Here is a 16,223-nt window from a genome sequence, read left to right on the forward strand (position 1 = left end):
AGAAATGCATAGAGAATGATCTATGTTGATTTCCGTCATAACAAACACATAGAGAGTGATCTCTGTCGATTTCCGTCATAAGAAATGCATAGAGAATGATCTCTGTCGATTTCCGTCATAGGAAATGCATAGAGAATGATCTCTGTCGATTTCCGTCATAAGAAATGCATAGAGAATGATCCTTCTCGATTTCCGTCATAAGAAACACATAGAGAATGTTGAGTGTCGATTTCCGTCATAAGAAATGCATAGAGTATGTTGAGTGTCGATTTCCGTCATAAGAAACACATAGAGAATGTTGAGTGTCGATTTCCGTCATAAGAAACACATAGAAAATGTTCTCTGTCGATTTCCGTCATAAGAAACACATAGAGAATGTTGAGTGTCGATTTCCGTCATAAGAAATGCATAGAGAATGATCTATGTTGATTTCCGTCATAACAAACACATAGAGAGTGATCTCTGTCGATTTCCGTCATAAGAAATGCATAGAGAATGATTTCCGTCATAGGAAATGCATAGAGAATGATCTCTGTCGATTTCCGTCATTTTGAAAATATTTCCTATTTCCGTAAATTAGATTTGAATTATTTCCGTAAATTAGTATGTCGTTTCCGTCATTTCCGTTTTCCGTAAATTAGTATTGTCCATCCATGCCTCATTATGCTGTGCCTGTCAAATAAACTTATTTTTGTTTGTTTTATGTTGACAAATGTTATGCAATGGATTGTTAGAGATAAGTGTTAATTTTTTTGTGTATGTCAGTTAGGTTATGGCAGTTCTGTCCAGGACAATGTGTTTTGTTTCTGGGTTGTCTATAGGACTATCTGGCTGTTGCATTAAAACACAATGATTTTATTTTATTTAGGTGAGTTTTAGGTGACAGTAATTATGATTACCAACAAACTTGGACTCTTTTTTGGTTTGTTTCTTACATTATTTTACCAAATGGCAACAAAACAATAAAGGTGAGTAAAAAAGATTTAAACGTTAATCAAGAGCCCAAAAAGTACATGATAATGTATTCTTGTTATCAACAAAACATTGGTAGCCACACTTTGACATAAAAATGTTGCGATTTGGGCAACATAGGATCAGTAAAAACATGCTTATTAAAGGGTATTTTTTGCACAAATATATCTTTAAATGATTACACCACAAAGTAGCAGTACTGCTTATTAGCAATGCCCATCTGTCCTTGAATCTGAAAACTTAAAAATCTTCGAATTCATACACCACAAAGTAGCAGTACTGCTTATTAGCAATGCCCATCTGTCCTTGAATCTGAAAACTTAAAAATCTTCGAACTCATACACCACAAAGTAGCAGTACTGCTTATTAGCAATGCCCATCTGTCCTTGAATCTGAAAATTTAAAAATCTTCGAACTCATGCACCACAAAGTAGCAGTACTGCTTATTAGCAATGCCCATCTGTCCTTGAATCTGAAAGTAGTATTTATGATTTTTTTAATTGAAGACTCACTCACAAATTCCAGATATGGGAAGTTAGCACCTTCGGTAATAATTTCATTTCTTTCACTATGTGGACATTTAATCTTAACCACACCAGTTTCCTCTGCCTTTGCATCTGGTGTTGCAGCAAGGTATGGCTGTTGGTTGTCAATAAATAATAATAAACAGACCTGCTGGGCTCATGTGGATATTTTTTGTTTTGCTGAACAAAGTAAGTGCCCTTTTTTCATACATTTTGCCATGGCATATTGCTTCTGTGGACAGTGCAAACTTCACATAGTTTTGCATATTTCTTCTTTCAGTTGCCAAAATAATATTCCTAAATTTTGGTGCTTTTATGCGAAACTTTCATTGGTTAACATTCCTTGCACTTAACTTTGTTCGGTTGTGTTTCATTCAATTTTTTAATTTGTAGAAAACATGGTTTACAAGCCACCACTATACAGTACATGTAATAAATAAAGTGAGTAATGACTTTTCAATTGTTTTGCAGGGTGGTGAAACATTTGAAGCTGATCTGGACAACTTTTCTTAACAAATTGCTCTTCTGTGGCTGCTAGATGTTTGCATGTAGCAACAGGTCCTCTTCCTGCTGCACAATTACATTCTGAATTTACAATTTCTCCACTGTTTTCAAGTTTCATTTTGACATTGTAAAAAAAAACATTTTTTTCAGTAAAGCATGTGTCACTTACACAAAACTCAGATAACATTTCAGACCAGGTGTCCTTTCACAATAGCCTTCACAACACTGTTGGAAATTTTGTCACATGTGGACTTGAAATGAAAATAAACTTTCGCTTGTTCCTCAGTTGTGTGTGGTATTTGATCCAAGCTGGTTATTTAAGTATCTATACTTTGGGCCACTGTAACTCAGAGCTGCTACCTACATTCTCCCCCAAGCTCACAGCACAAGTGAAGTTGTCATTAGTCTGAAGTCTATCTACAAGTAGTTGTGCAGAGAAAAAAACAAGCTATTGCAAAAAAAACAGAAATACAACGCATCTTAAAATGAAATCCTCTTGCCAGTTGTTTTGGTGCATCCTCTATTTAACTCGGATTTTAATCTGTATGTTGTCCATTTAGAATACTCCATTTCTACTTGATTTATATTGTCAAATAGCAGTGTTTTTTGGTAAAAATATGACGGAGTGGAGTTGTGTTAATAGAGTAAATGCGAAATTTAGGCCTCTAAATTTGAGCGCGTTTGTGCCGTTATGACAACTATAACTGTTGCGTGGCGACACCATGCGGAAATTTCGATCCTTAACTGCCCCAACCGTGACGGCCAGTAGCGCAATCCAGTCTGCCAGGTTACGCTTTTGTCGCCGAATTGGGCTACTTTTGACGTCGAGTTGCGGGCTTTTTTCATAAGTTGCGGGTTTGTAAATGACATTTTCTGCCGTATGTCGAGTGATGATTGCATTATTGTTGTGACGTCAAAAACGCTGTAAGTTGAATTTTGACAAAAGAACTAATGAAACTGCCCAGAGCGTCGGAGATTTTACATCCAGCTGAGCAAAAGAATGCTTTCAGTCTACGCGATGCAACGTTCATTTTCAAACAAAGAAATTTAATAAACGCCTTCGTTGTTACCACGTACCGTAGTAAGAAATGACTTTTGGCAAAAAGCATTGTTTTGAAGTCATCTTATTTTGATATCAATGCGAAACGTTTTTGTTTTAAAGTAGAGATTACAGTTCTGTTAAAAAAAAACAGCAGGAAAAGTGGATAAACAGACTGTGTTCACAACAGTGTTACTGGAAACAGCTCAAATTCAAATTTAAAGTGACAAATAGGTGAAAGTAGGGAAAATCAATTGTATTTCAGATAGTTGTAAAATTGGGCTCCTTTTGACGGGTAAAGTTGCGCTTTTCCGCAATTTGACCTGGCAACACTGAATCCAGTGTTTATAAACTTTGTAGAGATCAGTGAAGAATACACGGTAGAAAAGTTTGCTTAACACCGATACATGGCGTAAAGAGCGCAGGTATTTAAATTACCAGTGAAACTGGGATATGGTTAGGGACTAAACTTAACATAATGAACTGTTTTTAGGTTGATTTTATTGTTAGTTGTATTATGAAACCGCAGAACAGCCCTAACCCAGTGGCGGATCCAGAGGGGGCGATCGAGTTTTGTTTTGACAAAAGCACACTTGCAGGGATATATTACTATGTCAAGTAATTATGTAGATATGGCATAAAATATATGCAGTAGGTTTGCGTCAAAGATGAAAAATCCCTACACAGCCACGCAACTATTAACCATTTTGTCTGTTTAAAAAACATAAAAATAGCAGAGGCTATGAAAACAACTCCAGATGGGTAAACAATGCTTGTTTTGACATTTACTTTGAATATCTCAACTTCCCTTCTTAGAGCATTATCGTTTTTCGAGAAAATGTTGTAGTTTTGATTTGGTACTTTGAAATTCCAGGGGGGGTCAAGTGCCCACTGTTGTCCCTACGTGCCGGCGCCCCTGGTTACTACATGCAACTTCGGGTACAATTTAAGTGATTTCAGTTTTGTCTGTGATGTCATAAACTAAGTTATCTACCCTGTGCAGTCTTGTTGGATTTATTTCAACATGCGAAAATAATTGCAGTGGCTGCGTTGGGCAGAAGCGTACTGTTATAAAAATATTGAGAAGTATAGTACCAACGCTCTATTCTCACACAAATGTAGCCCACATTTTTTTGTTTATTGGCGAAGTAATTTCAAGACGTTTTTAGTTTGGGCACATTTGTTGTTAAAAAGTCTGGAGATGGAGGTGGTGGTGCTGGTGACGACTCGTCTCTTGATAGTTCGGACTTTTCAACACCCTGGCGAAGAAGAAATAGAGAAACTGCTGCAGATAATTTAAAAACAAAGTTTTACATGGAATCCTGGTCAATCTACTCAGTAAACATGCCTTTCCAAACGTCTGATTTGTGCATTTCTGCTGGACCGCCAAGCACGCGTGTGAAACCGACGTTTATTGATAGTAAAACTACGACCCCTTCCGATTACACGACGCCTTTCGGTGCGCACCTAAGCTTACCAAATGGAATGCCTTATGTCATTTTCAGCTTGAAATGACTGCAAATGACCACAAACTTAAAAGACATAAAAAGATGGCCGAGTGGTTAGCGCAACCGCCTTGTGATCACATGGGTTCTAATCGTATCTCGGTCGCTTGTGCGTTCCTGAGCAAGAAACTGAAGCGGCATTGCTCCAACCCAGTGGTTCCCGATGGGTTGAACTAAATTGGAGTCACCAACTGCCTAAACCGAAAAAATCAAATAAAAAATGATCAATGGACTTGCAATAAAACAGGCAGCTCGACGGCGAACTCGGACTCATTGTGAGCATAACGCATTCAAGTAAACTTATTCCGTTCGAAAACATCCAATAACCGCATACAGAATGAATTTAGTTTAGTTTCGTAAGATCACTTTGCGTGGGAATGTTTTAAAGGCAATTTATTACGTCACAAACAAGATTGAAACAATGTAAACATGGTGCGCGAACTATCATCTCTGTTCGTTAATTGAAAATGAAGTAAAGAACCACTTCTTGTCATAGAAAACTCGTTTGTCTATCTAAATTTTGCTTATACATTCGCAAGATCTCATATTACATACGATTGTAGAAATACTTTAAGCTCCTTGCGTCTTCAACCTGTGGGTCGCCTAAACTTTTTCTTGGGTCGCTATAAATTTAATTTATTGGCGTTTAAATTTATCACCAAAAATGATACGGTTTTGTTCTAGTTCGCAACCTTTGCTCATGTTTTGCGGTACACCTTGGTACCATCGTGTCACAATCTAACCATTGTGATGCAATAATCAAAAACCGAACAGTTGCGACCCAAATCTATATACAACTTGTCTAACCCATTGTTACGTGATACAGGCCCATGATTGACATATTGTTTCCAAATTATACAGCGGGTACAGGAAAAAATATATAAATTTACTGATTTCTGCAAACTGGCGAGCTTTAACGCGAATTAGATTGACCAAATGAAATAAAACTTTAGGGTTCTAACATTTGAGAGTAATAATGCACGCTGAATGCTAATATTTAAAGTCTATTTGATATTTCCACACCCCAAAAGGAGAACACATTGTTGAAAAGATTATTAAAACATACTTTAAGGGCCCCCTAAAATAAAAGCCTCAGAAATTAGATGATACAGACTAGTTTGGATGAAGTTTAACGTTTATCACATAAAATAATAAGCTTGTATTTTCAAAAAATTAAAATCCACCTGTATTCTTTGAAAAATAAGCTTAATATATGTATATCTGGATTTTTTCAAAGGCATAGTTGTCTCATAAGTAGTAAATCAATCAGAAAGTCTTTAAAGAGGACATTTGGGCACTTTTTCTTGTCCTCGGAGGACAACTTGGTTTTTGTTAAAAAGGAGGACATGTCCTCCAAAAAGAGGACGTATGGTAGGCCTACGCTAAGCACAAACTGTGATCACGCAAAGTTGTTGCGAAGGTTTTGGAAAAGATCATTGGACTTGCGACGCACCAATGATCAAGTATCTTCTTTAAACTATAGCAGTGGTTTGGATTTTGCACTAACTCTCTTGCGACCCAAAATTGACGATTTTTTCAACGACATGTTACCTACGATTTGGGTTTACGAAACATGAGCAAACAAACAGACTATTAACAAGCGTTTTCTTAATGTTTAAACCGAAGTTTATGGTTTTACACATTGAATGAAGTCACATCCACAAGGAATAGAAGTTTTTAGATACACAATGTTATTGATACCTTAGACCTGGGTCATGAGTTTCAAATCTTGAAACAGTTCGGATTGACTTGCTTAAGCCAACAAAACAAGAATTTTGAGGAAAAATATCGAAAAGAATGGTTAAAAAGAATTCTCGGTGGAAACATTGTTCTTCATTCGCTGCTGATTTTTAGTTTGAAATTTTAAAAAATGTAGGACTATTTGCACACCAAAGCAGATCAGAATTGCAATAAATATACCTTGTCATGTGCTTTTAGATTTTAGTGACATTATGTCACTACTAATTTGTCTACTGAGAAAATTATAGCTGACACTATTAAAAAGTGAACACATCATCTGCCATTTTGTTTTAGGCATACATAACACAGAGAACTACTTACTTGGCAAACTCTTGGTGATGTCTGATTTGGTTTTATAATGGGGACTTTTGCAGCTTGACTTTGGGTTGAATCCTTGAAACATTACACATTATCAGCAGGTTTTGTTTATGGTGCATGGCTGATATTGTGTTGAAGTTGGACTTGAGAGTTGTTTAATGTACACATTGACATTGACATACACCATACTCACATTGCACATACTCTGAAGTATATAGGAACAATTCATGTATGTATACACACATATACAACAATGTTTCATTCCAAACTTGTCACTATTGTATGGCCTAGTTGTTTTCACAGGCAGAAACAAATACCTTTGACACATGTGCAGTTGTTAAATGTGCCTTTTACAAGATAATCGGTATAACAACTGGGAGGACAACCACAGGAGTCAACACAATGCAAAAGTGTATTAATTTAGTTATGGGTCCCCTTCCATGAGATGAAGGGGACACATATTGTTTTTGACCATATTTTTTTTCTCTAACGCTGGTTTGTTATATGCATTTGGTCAAGAAAGATTGCTTCAAATTTGGAAAGATGTTAGTTATTAATCCAAATTTGGTCCTCCTGAAGTTTGACCCTGAATGACCCAGCGATTCACCCACAGGCCCCCAAAACATATTTTTTTTAAAATGGCTGTACTGACTAAAGTGCATCATCTAGGAGTTTCATGCTTTGTTGGTTGGTGCAATGTAAGGTATTCCAAAGAGTTTTCTAACTTTTAAGAGCATCCACTCATTTTTAACCCCGGAATCTCGTTTCTGTCTGATGCTGGTTTGTTATATGCGTTTGGTCAAGAAAGAGTGCTTTAAATTTATTCAAATTTATACAGATGTTAGCTATTGATCCATATTTGATCCTCAATGTAATCGGTATAACAAATGGGAGGACAACCACAGGAGTCAACACAATGCAAAATTGTATTATTTTAATTATTGGTCCCCTTCCATGAGATGAAGGGGACACATATTGTTTTTGTCCATATTTTTTTTCTGTCTAACGCTTGTTTGTTATACGTATTTGGTCAAGAAAGATTGCTTCAAATTTGGAAAGATGTTAGTTATTAATCCAAATTTGATCCTCCTGAAGTTTGTCCCCGAATAACCCAGCTGTTCACCCACAGGCCCCAAAACATATTTTTTTTAAAAGAATGTACTGACTAAAGTACATAATCTAGGAGTTTTATGCTTTGTTGGTTGGTCAATGTAAGGTATTTGAAAGAATTTTCTTTGAAAATACCTTACTTTTTATTGGATTCACCTATTTTCACCCCTTAAACCCCGAAATGATCGATTTTAGTTTTAGTTCCTGTTTTGGAAATACAAGCCCTAATGTGCTGAAATTTTAAACAATTGTTTGCAGTAGGTTACTCATTTCGTATTTAAAATTTAACCGTAATTGGCCAAATAGTTACCTTTACAGCCCATAATATGTATACACTGTCAGTCGATTTCAGGCGTTTTAGTGCGGAGCGGGAGAGCTCAGCTTGACATACGGACATACGTTTTATGAGACAGTTCAGCGATCAGCTGTTTTTGAGCAGCAATGCCATGTCGTTTTATTAAGTTATCACATGCATTTTTATTTTTTACTGTTTTTGTAAATATGTGACAATAATGATGCAAAAAGAATACAGACAAAACTTTTTTAAAGTTGGGTTAATACTTTCAACAATAAAAATAACCGCAACATTTGTTTACTGTAAATCCACACAAACACGCGTGTGGGGACCATGCGCTTTTCTTTACAAAAACAATCATATGTGTAGATCAAATGATGTATATAGTAAATTGGTAAATGGTATACAGAATATATAAAATGGAAGTATATTAGAAAGCCACCTTTCTAGTGTTTAGGGTGTTTTTACATTATATAAGCTATTGCTGCCAGGCATAGTATCAAGTTTAAAGAGCTCTTCTGGCAAATGTTTGCCAGAAGAGCTCTTTAAACTTGGTGTTTTTACATTCTTCAATAGGTTGATCTATTTAGGGTGTTAGCTTGGCTAAACTGAATGCAAATTAGACAATGTCTATTTTGAAGTGATAATTGCTGTATTTGGCACTATAGCACCACCATTCACACCATCTGCCTTTCAAAATTGGCCAAACGTCAAATAATGTCTCAATTGAATGAGATTTAAATATCAAGAATTGCTTTGTTTAACCTCACAACGTCAAACTTTCTCCAGCAAATCCTTTGCATTATTTAAAAAATTTACATGAGTGGGTATCATGAGTTTCTGCCTACAGAATCAAAAAAAGGGATAAAAAGCATTGGGACCCAATTTAATATTACAAAGGTGGATTTCCTGTACGCTGCCATTTTATATAATTTATTTCCTGTTTAACGATTTACTATATACATCAGTTGACTAACTAATGTGACGTTTTTTGCAAGCAGTGTAAAAAATTGTTTTCACTTTCTAAAAGACAAATTAGCAGAAAGTATCAGGCCAAATTTAAACCTTCACATTATTTTCACATCGTTGTAATGTTATGCAATATGCAAAAATAAGAAATGAAAAAAAAAACACTTCCAATGTACATAATTTTAAATCGTTCTTCACAGTGTGTTTTTGTGACACCTAAAAGTTGACTGATAGTAACCCTTCATTGTGCAGCTACTAAACTGACAATGACTGATATTGACCACTTAACTAGGTCATGTAGTACATCTTTTACCCTTTATGTTGACAAAACAATCGTTTTGACTTAAGCGAAAGTAAAAAAACTATCATGTAACATTTAAAACTCAACAATAAGATGTGAAACCTTAACAAGGTATGAAATCCAAACACCAAAACAAAAAATCCATTTGATAACTTTTGGTTTTGCAGTTCAAAAACCGGTGATTTCTGATTACCTAAAAGAGTGTGTAGTAATGAAAAATGCACTTATTAAATTTAAACCAAGCTTTAAAACGTCTTGTCCACACTACTTTAACATCATTATCATTTGTTTATTGCACAAAATAAAAAATCACAAATGCGCTCCAATTCACTGAAAATTTAATGTAAGTGTGAAGCTTTTAAACACTTCTGATCTTCCATGGTCTGAACATAAGGTTACTTTGACATGGATAAGGTTACTAGGTTCCTTTGACATAGGTCATTGCTTTTGTCACAAAACCTACACAGTATTGTAAACACTGACAAATTGCCTAGGTGCAACACTTTGTTTTTTAATACCATAGCCCTGCCTGATCTAAGGAAAAATACACAAACGTTTTGTACAACATAAATGCTTAACCAGCATATTTCATGGAAAGCAAAAAAAAACTAAAAGGGTGGCTTAGCACGTATTGGCATTACACATACACTACAGTAAAACCTATTTTGAAATGTTGACGTATTCTCCAAACTTTTTTTGGGTCCCATAGTAGCCAGCATTTTTCTAAACTTTGTTTGTTTCTGCAAGCAGAACTCATGGGTCCCCAGATATGCTAAGTTGTAAATAATGCAAATTCTGAGATAACCTTCATTAAGTTTGGAGCTATAAGTTTAACATGGCGATAAATATTCTGCTCAAAAAATCATTCTAAATGAGGTAGGCTACATACTATCCAAATCTCATTCAATCTGTCCATTGTGTGTTAAATTCGACTATAAGGTTAGCGAGGCAAATACTGGGGCTACATGGTGGTGCATTGTAAAAACTGTCTAAATTTCATCCAATTTCAATATTGTTTACAAATTTCAACCATTTGTGAAGGGTTAATGGTGGGCCTACAGGGTAAAACACCTCAATACAGGGTAAAACACTTGGGTTATCAAGTCGAAGCTGATGGCACATCTACATGACTATATCTACCATCTGTAAAAGTTTTATCCAAATCCACCAAACATTTCATGCCAAAAGTGCATGGACAAACTTCACTGGAGAAAAAAGATACCTTACATTACAATGATCGGGAAAAAGTTAACTCGCTTTGACCATTTCCTACAGATAAAACAATGAACACTGCAACAGGCCACGGCGGGGAGATAAAACTGGCACACTAGTAGAACAATGACAACACAATAGCACATGCAACGATAGACTTCAGGGGTGCAAGAACAGGTCCTAAGGGGAGCGGGGATGCTTGTATAAAATTAAATTACAATGGTTTTGTTATTTAAGCAATTACAGAAGGGGGTGCCAAAATTGGTTGGTAAATTAAAAGGGGTGCAGCAAGGAAAAAAAAGATCGCAAAATTGTTCTTGTAGTTCATCAGGAATATTGGCAACATCTAAAGTAGCAGAGAACAGATTTCGGACAAGTAAAGCATCTTTTTCTCTGAGCTCAGGAAAGTATCGTTCAACCTCAACTTCAACGGATTAAAGATACAGTGTAATTAATGTCTTTAAACGCTCATCAAGCTCTTCAGATTCTTTGAAAACACTGGACAAATTTTCGAACATGGCAATGTTCCCTTGTATTACTTTTCGACACCAATTCTGAAGTTTGGACTGAAAAGCCCACAGATTGTCTCGGAGTTGAATAATGTATGTGTCTTTATCCTGTAAATTCAGGTTTAGACTGTTCAATTTTTCAAAAATGTCTGCTAAATAAGCGAGACTTTTGATCCAGAAATCATCATTGAAGTAAGCCAAGAGGTCTTTTTAATTTCTGCAAATGACTTAATTTCGTCCCTCATCTCAAAAACGCAGCTTAGAACATTTCCCTTTGACAGCCAACGCACAGACGTGTAAAATAGCAATACCAGAGGTGTCGAATTCATGTCTTTACAGAGTTGTTTGCGTGTTAAGACTTCCTGATTTAATCCAATTGACAATTTGTATCACTGACTTTAGTATGTTGTGGAGAGAGACAGGCAAGGTTGCAATATCTATGAATGATGTAATGTGTTCCTTTTGCCATCAGAGAAAGTTCCTTAACTTTTGTTTGAAATCCAGAGTGTGAACCTAACATCGCTGGAGCTCACAGTGCAAACCCCGCAAACATTTTTCCACTGCAGCTTTGTTGCACCAAAAAACAGATTTACTTTTCCAACACATCCATGCTTCTTATAGTGCTATTGTTGTTCAACATCTTCTCTATCACAAGATCACAGAGCCGGCGCACAGAAAAAAAAGATTAACATCAAGGTGGCCTTTCGTACCATCAGCTCTTGAGCTACTCGGCGACAATAGCACCTCAGACGGAACCGACTGGATGTCCACCAAGTGGAAAAAGAGATGGGAAATCAGCAGCACCCCACTTCACTTCTACTGCCCCGATCCATCGAACAAGCCACCAGGGTTCGGTCTGCCTCGGCGGGCCTGGACCCGTCTGAATAGGCTGAGAACAGGGGTTGGGCGCTTTAGGTCATCCATGTACAAGTGGGGCCTGGCTACTTCTGCGGTATGCGAGTGTGGCATGGAGGAACAGACAGCCGACCACATAATATCACGGTGTCCGATATACAGTCCACCAAGTGGAAAGAGCGGCCTGGCGGCCTTGGATGACGAGACTGTCCGCTGGCTGTCAGACAACTGCCCAGACATTTGAACGGCAATAACAACGTCCAACAGAAAGAAGAAGAATAGTGCTATTGAGTTCGCTACAGAACAAATATTCTTCTTTGATGTCTCCACAATGATTGTATCTGACAAAAACGAGCAACTGGGCACATGAAGGCATGTGGGTCGATTCATCCACTAGGAAGGAAAACATTGGGGATTCTTGTATTTCGTTTACAACTAACTCCATCACATCAGTCGACATGTCTGCAATGCGCCTCTGAATGGTATCATTGCAAAGGGATATTTGTCTTATTTTTGCTTCACTCGAAACTCCAAGAGTGAGTTTTACCGTTTTTACCAAGCAGGGTTTAATAAGGGTTTCTCCAAATATATGTGTTTTTTCTGCTTCGCTATTTCTAGTGCCACTTCATAAGATGGCTGTATCATGGCCGAGTTGTATGATAAAACTTTCCTGTTAAATCAAGTTTCTGGCTTGGCGGACTCGTGACGCCAAAAAAATCTAAATCTTTTCCTGATAGATTGGAATGAGTTATCTCCAAATGCCGCTTTAACTTCATAGATTCAGCACTGTGGCACACAACACACTGAGGTCTTTTAGTGCCATTGCTAACTATTGATGTACAGCCGAACTTTAAATACTCTTAAAATATTGGCGTTTTTTGCTCATGTCTACAATTGAAGTAAAAGTACTGATGGGACTGCAAATCTTCACTTTCTATGACACTGCTCAAAACAGCAACAATTATAAGATAACTAGTTTCTTATTCATAAAATAGCAACTGTCTTTCATTCTGACAATATCCACTTTGTTACGCAACAATGTCTATTCATTTTCTGTTTCAGTATTTGCTGCGGTTTAAACGAAAACTAGTCGCAGTAACACCTTGTTACAATTTTATTTTTGGTTAAGGCAAGGATGTTCCATAATTTTTGGTGAATTTTTTAACATCTCGGCGACCCCTCCAAAATACCTTTGCAACCCCCAGGTTGAGAAACACTGCTGTAGGTCAATACAACATTACATCACCAAGTTTTGTACAATTGGTGACAAATTGGACCCATTTTAAGGGTATACCAAGAGTCTGGTGGAGCCATAGAGTTAAACGCAGTAATGGACTTACCAATTTGACATTCTCTTCTAACTACCCTTTCCCCAAGTTAGATATAATTTAGTTTGGGGACTTGTAGCGTGACTGTTGGGACTACAAAATAGGGTTGGCAAGCCTGTCAATTGACCAGTCAAATACGGTCAATTGACCGCACTTTATTTAAGCGGTCAAATACCCATATTAGAAGCAAATGTTGTAAATTTTATCAAGCTTGTTTTGTGATTTAAAATTTGAATAATCTTGGTTGCAACATTTTTAATGAATTCAAATATAAAATGGTAGGGTTTACATGATGCAAACACATGTGCTGTGGTAATAACTAAGTGTTTGTAAATTGTAATAGCAAAGTAGATTTATTTTGTTGAGTTTAGAATAACATGCATTTCAAGTTTTTGAGTCTCCCAGTCTGTTTTTCTGTATAAGTTGCACCACACAGTGTAAACTCACTGGCTTTATTTTACTGTGACATCACAATGGTATATCATGGATTGTGTTTGTCATGAAAGGAATGGAAGGGAGGTAATAGAATAATTGGTTTTGCAGTTCAGATTTGATTTAAACTCAGCTTTGCAGTGCAGCAACCTTTTGTCAGTAGCTTAGGAGTAAATTTTAACAGGGAAATATGCTTGTAACTTATTGATTATGCTGAGCATTTATACTGTTTTATCTGTACAGAATTTTGTAATTGCTAAAGTTATGGGTAAGCCAAAGAACTTGATTTGGAAATTTTACAACACAATTAAAAGAGGCAGCAAAGTTAAAGTGCAGTGTCTGTTTTATGCTAAAGAGTATGTCACCCATGTGGACAGGATGGTAAATCATTTACTGTCACAATGCAGTTCCTGTCCAACTACTGTGAAGGAAACCATTATGCAACATCAAACAGCAAAACCAGGATCTACACAAGATATAGCCAGTACTAGCAGCAATGAAATAAGTGTCAATTTATGTGAAGAAGAAGAAAGTGATAAGATGTCAGTGTCTTCTGCATCTGCAGCTTCATATCAAAGTAGTATCAAAGGATTTATAGATCGTATGACACCACAATTGAAACTGCATCTAGACCAATCTTTTGCAAGGGCAGTGTATGCAAGTAACATGTCATTTCACATTGTAGAAAATCCATATGTAAAGGAGTTTTTTGAGAAGCTAAGACCAGTGTACAGTTTACCATCTCGCAAGCTCCTGTCTGGGCGTTTTTTAGATGAGGAAGCAGATGAAATAAAGAAAAAGGTTCACGGTATTTTGCATGAGGCTGCATTTGTCTCAATTGTATCAGATGGCTGGAGTAACATGCGGAACGAGGGAATAATTAATTTCATGGTTACAACACCCAACCCTATCTTTTATTCTTTTCAAAACGCTACAGATCATCGCCATACAGCTACATATATTGCAGAACAATTCAAAAATGTTATACATGAGATTGGTTCTGAAAAGGTTATGTCTATTGTAACAGACAATGCAGCGAACATGAAAGCTGCTTGGCACATTATAAAGGAAGAGCTTCCACATATCCAATGCTATGGATGTTCTGCACATACTTTGCAACTTTTTGTACAGGATCTTGAAAATTTCACAACAGTGTCAGCCCATACTTCAAGTGTCAATAAAATTGTGACGTTTTTCAAAAACAAGCAAGTTCCAGCAGCAATCTTCAAATGACAGTTAATGCAGCACTCTATTTCTTCCACACTCAGTAGAATTTGTAACACACGTTGGGCATCTATGATAACCTGTATTCAAAATGTACAAACATGTAAAAAGGCCCTGCAATCTGCAATTGTAGAAGATGAAGTATCCAGTGTATGTCCCAAGGATGTAAGGAACAATATTTTGGATAATGATGTATTTTGGACCAAAAATGCAAAACTTTTAGAATTACTTAAGCCAATTGCAGATTCCATTTATAAACTGGAAAGTGACGGAACTACATTGTCTGACGTTAGACAAGAGTTTTTAAATATCCAAAAACACATTGATGAAGCTGTACATTCCAGTCCATTGAGATGCTTGGAAGAGGAAAATGTAAAGGCAAGAATTTTGTTCCGTAAAAATCAAGTAGTGACACTAACACACAATGCTGCATACTTACTTGACCCCAGATTTCAAGGCCAGGAGTTTAGTGATGAAGCATGTGATGTTATTACCTCTATTGCAAATTTCAAAGGAAGCTCATGCAACGATGAAGTAATTGCACAAATTGGAAATTTTAGAGCAAGAAGTGGCATATTTGCCAGAAAAATAATGTGGAACGCAATTTCTTCAGTCCAAGCAAATCGCCTCAAACCTAGCTCATGGTGGAAAGGCCTTGCCCCTTCTTGTATTTTAAGTAAAGTAGCTGAAATACTACTTCCACTTGCAAGCTCTTCTGCTTGTGCTGGGCGCAACTGGTCTGTCTGGGGAAATATACACACGAAAAATCGCAACAGGCTTAAAACATCAACAGTTGGCAAACTGGTTGGTGTATACCACAATCTCAGGCTACTTAGAAATTTCGAAGAACCAAATCCCTTGTCTCCAGAGGATCCTGAGTCTGAGTCAGATACTGGTGATGACTTTGAAATTTCGGATAGTGGCAAACAGGAGTAAAAATATATATTTTTACTGATACATTTATTTGCTGTTAAACTTCGTTAATAAACTTGTTGGTTTGACTTGGTGGTTGTAGTGATGTTTGGTGGTTGTAGTAGCGGTAAAAATGACTACTGCTAAATAGTAATGCTTGCAATATGGGTATGATTTTGTAAAGATTCTTATTGATGGACAAAAAATAATTGTTTTGTTTTACAAACCATTGTACTTCAGCTAAAACGCTCATATCTTTCATTTAAGGGTAAAATTAAGGTTTATTTTTAACTTAAATTGCATTTTGATAGTGTGTATAGTATTTGACCGATATTTGACCTATTTGACGAGTATTTGACCGGATTTTATTTGACTGGTCAAATGCCCAACCCTACTACAAAGTCTCACTAAATACTAGGTCACAACAGCATGACTTAGCAACAGAAAAGAGTAAAAGTTGTTAAAAAAACACAT

The 16,223-nt window shown here is 36.5% G+C and overlaps 2 protein-coding genes and 1 long non-coding RNA gene across 3 annotated transcripts in view; 2 read left to right on the plus strand and 1 right to left on the minus strand.

The window, feature by feature from the left end:
• Window positions 1–670: 670 nt before the first annotated feature.
• On the plus strand, window positions 671–2,285 carry LOC145205493 (uncharacterized). Its single transcript, XR_013853674.1, has 2 exons — window positions 671–968; window positions 1,968–2,285. It is a non-coding gene; the product is annotated as an uncharacterized LOC145205493 (long non-coding RNA).
• Window positions 2,286–4,158: 1,873 nt separating this feature from the next.
• Window positions 4,159–16,223, minus strand: part of LOC145203958 (uncharacterized) — a 34,944-nt gene continuing 22,879 nt past the window's right edge. The window contains exons 14-15 of the mRNA XM_080076344.1: window positions 6,606–6,677; window positions 4,159–4,298 (exon numbers count right to left, since the gene is read on the minus strand). Of these exons, the coding sequence (XP_079932470.1) occupies window positions 4,194–4,298; window positions 6,606–6,677 (177 nt within the window). The 3' untranslated portion in view covers window positions 4,159–4,193. The remainder of the gene's footprint in view (window positions 4,299–6,605; window positions 6,678–16,223) is intronic.
• On the plus strand, window positions 13,824–14,846 carry LOC145203959 (uncharacterized). The gene has a single exon (XM_080076345.1). It carries the CDS (start codon window positions 13,824–13,826, stop codon window positions 14,844–14,846), a length of 1,023 nt encoding a protein of 340 aa, XP_079932471.1.

Source organism: Phallusia mammillata, chromosome 8, assembly GCF_965637545.1.
Source record: "Phallusia mammillata chromosome 8, kaPhaMamm4.hap1.1, whole genome shotgun sequence".
Classification (NCBI taxonomy): Eukaryota; Metazoa; Chordata; class Ascidiacea; order Phlebobranchia; family Ascidiidae; genus Phallusia; species Phallusia mammillata.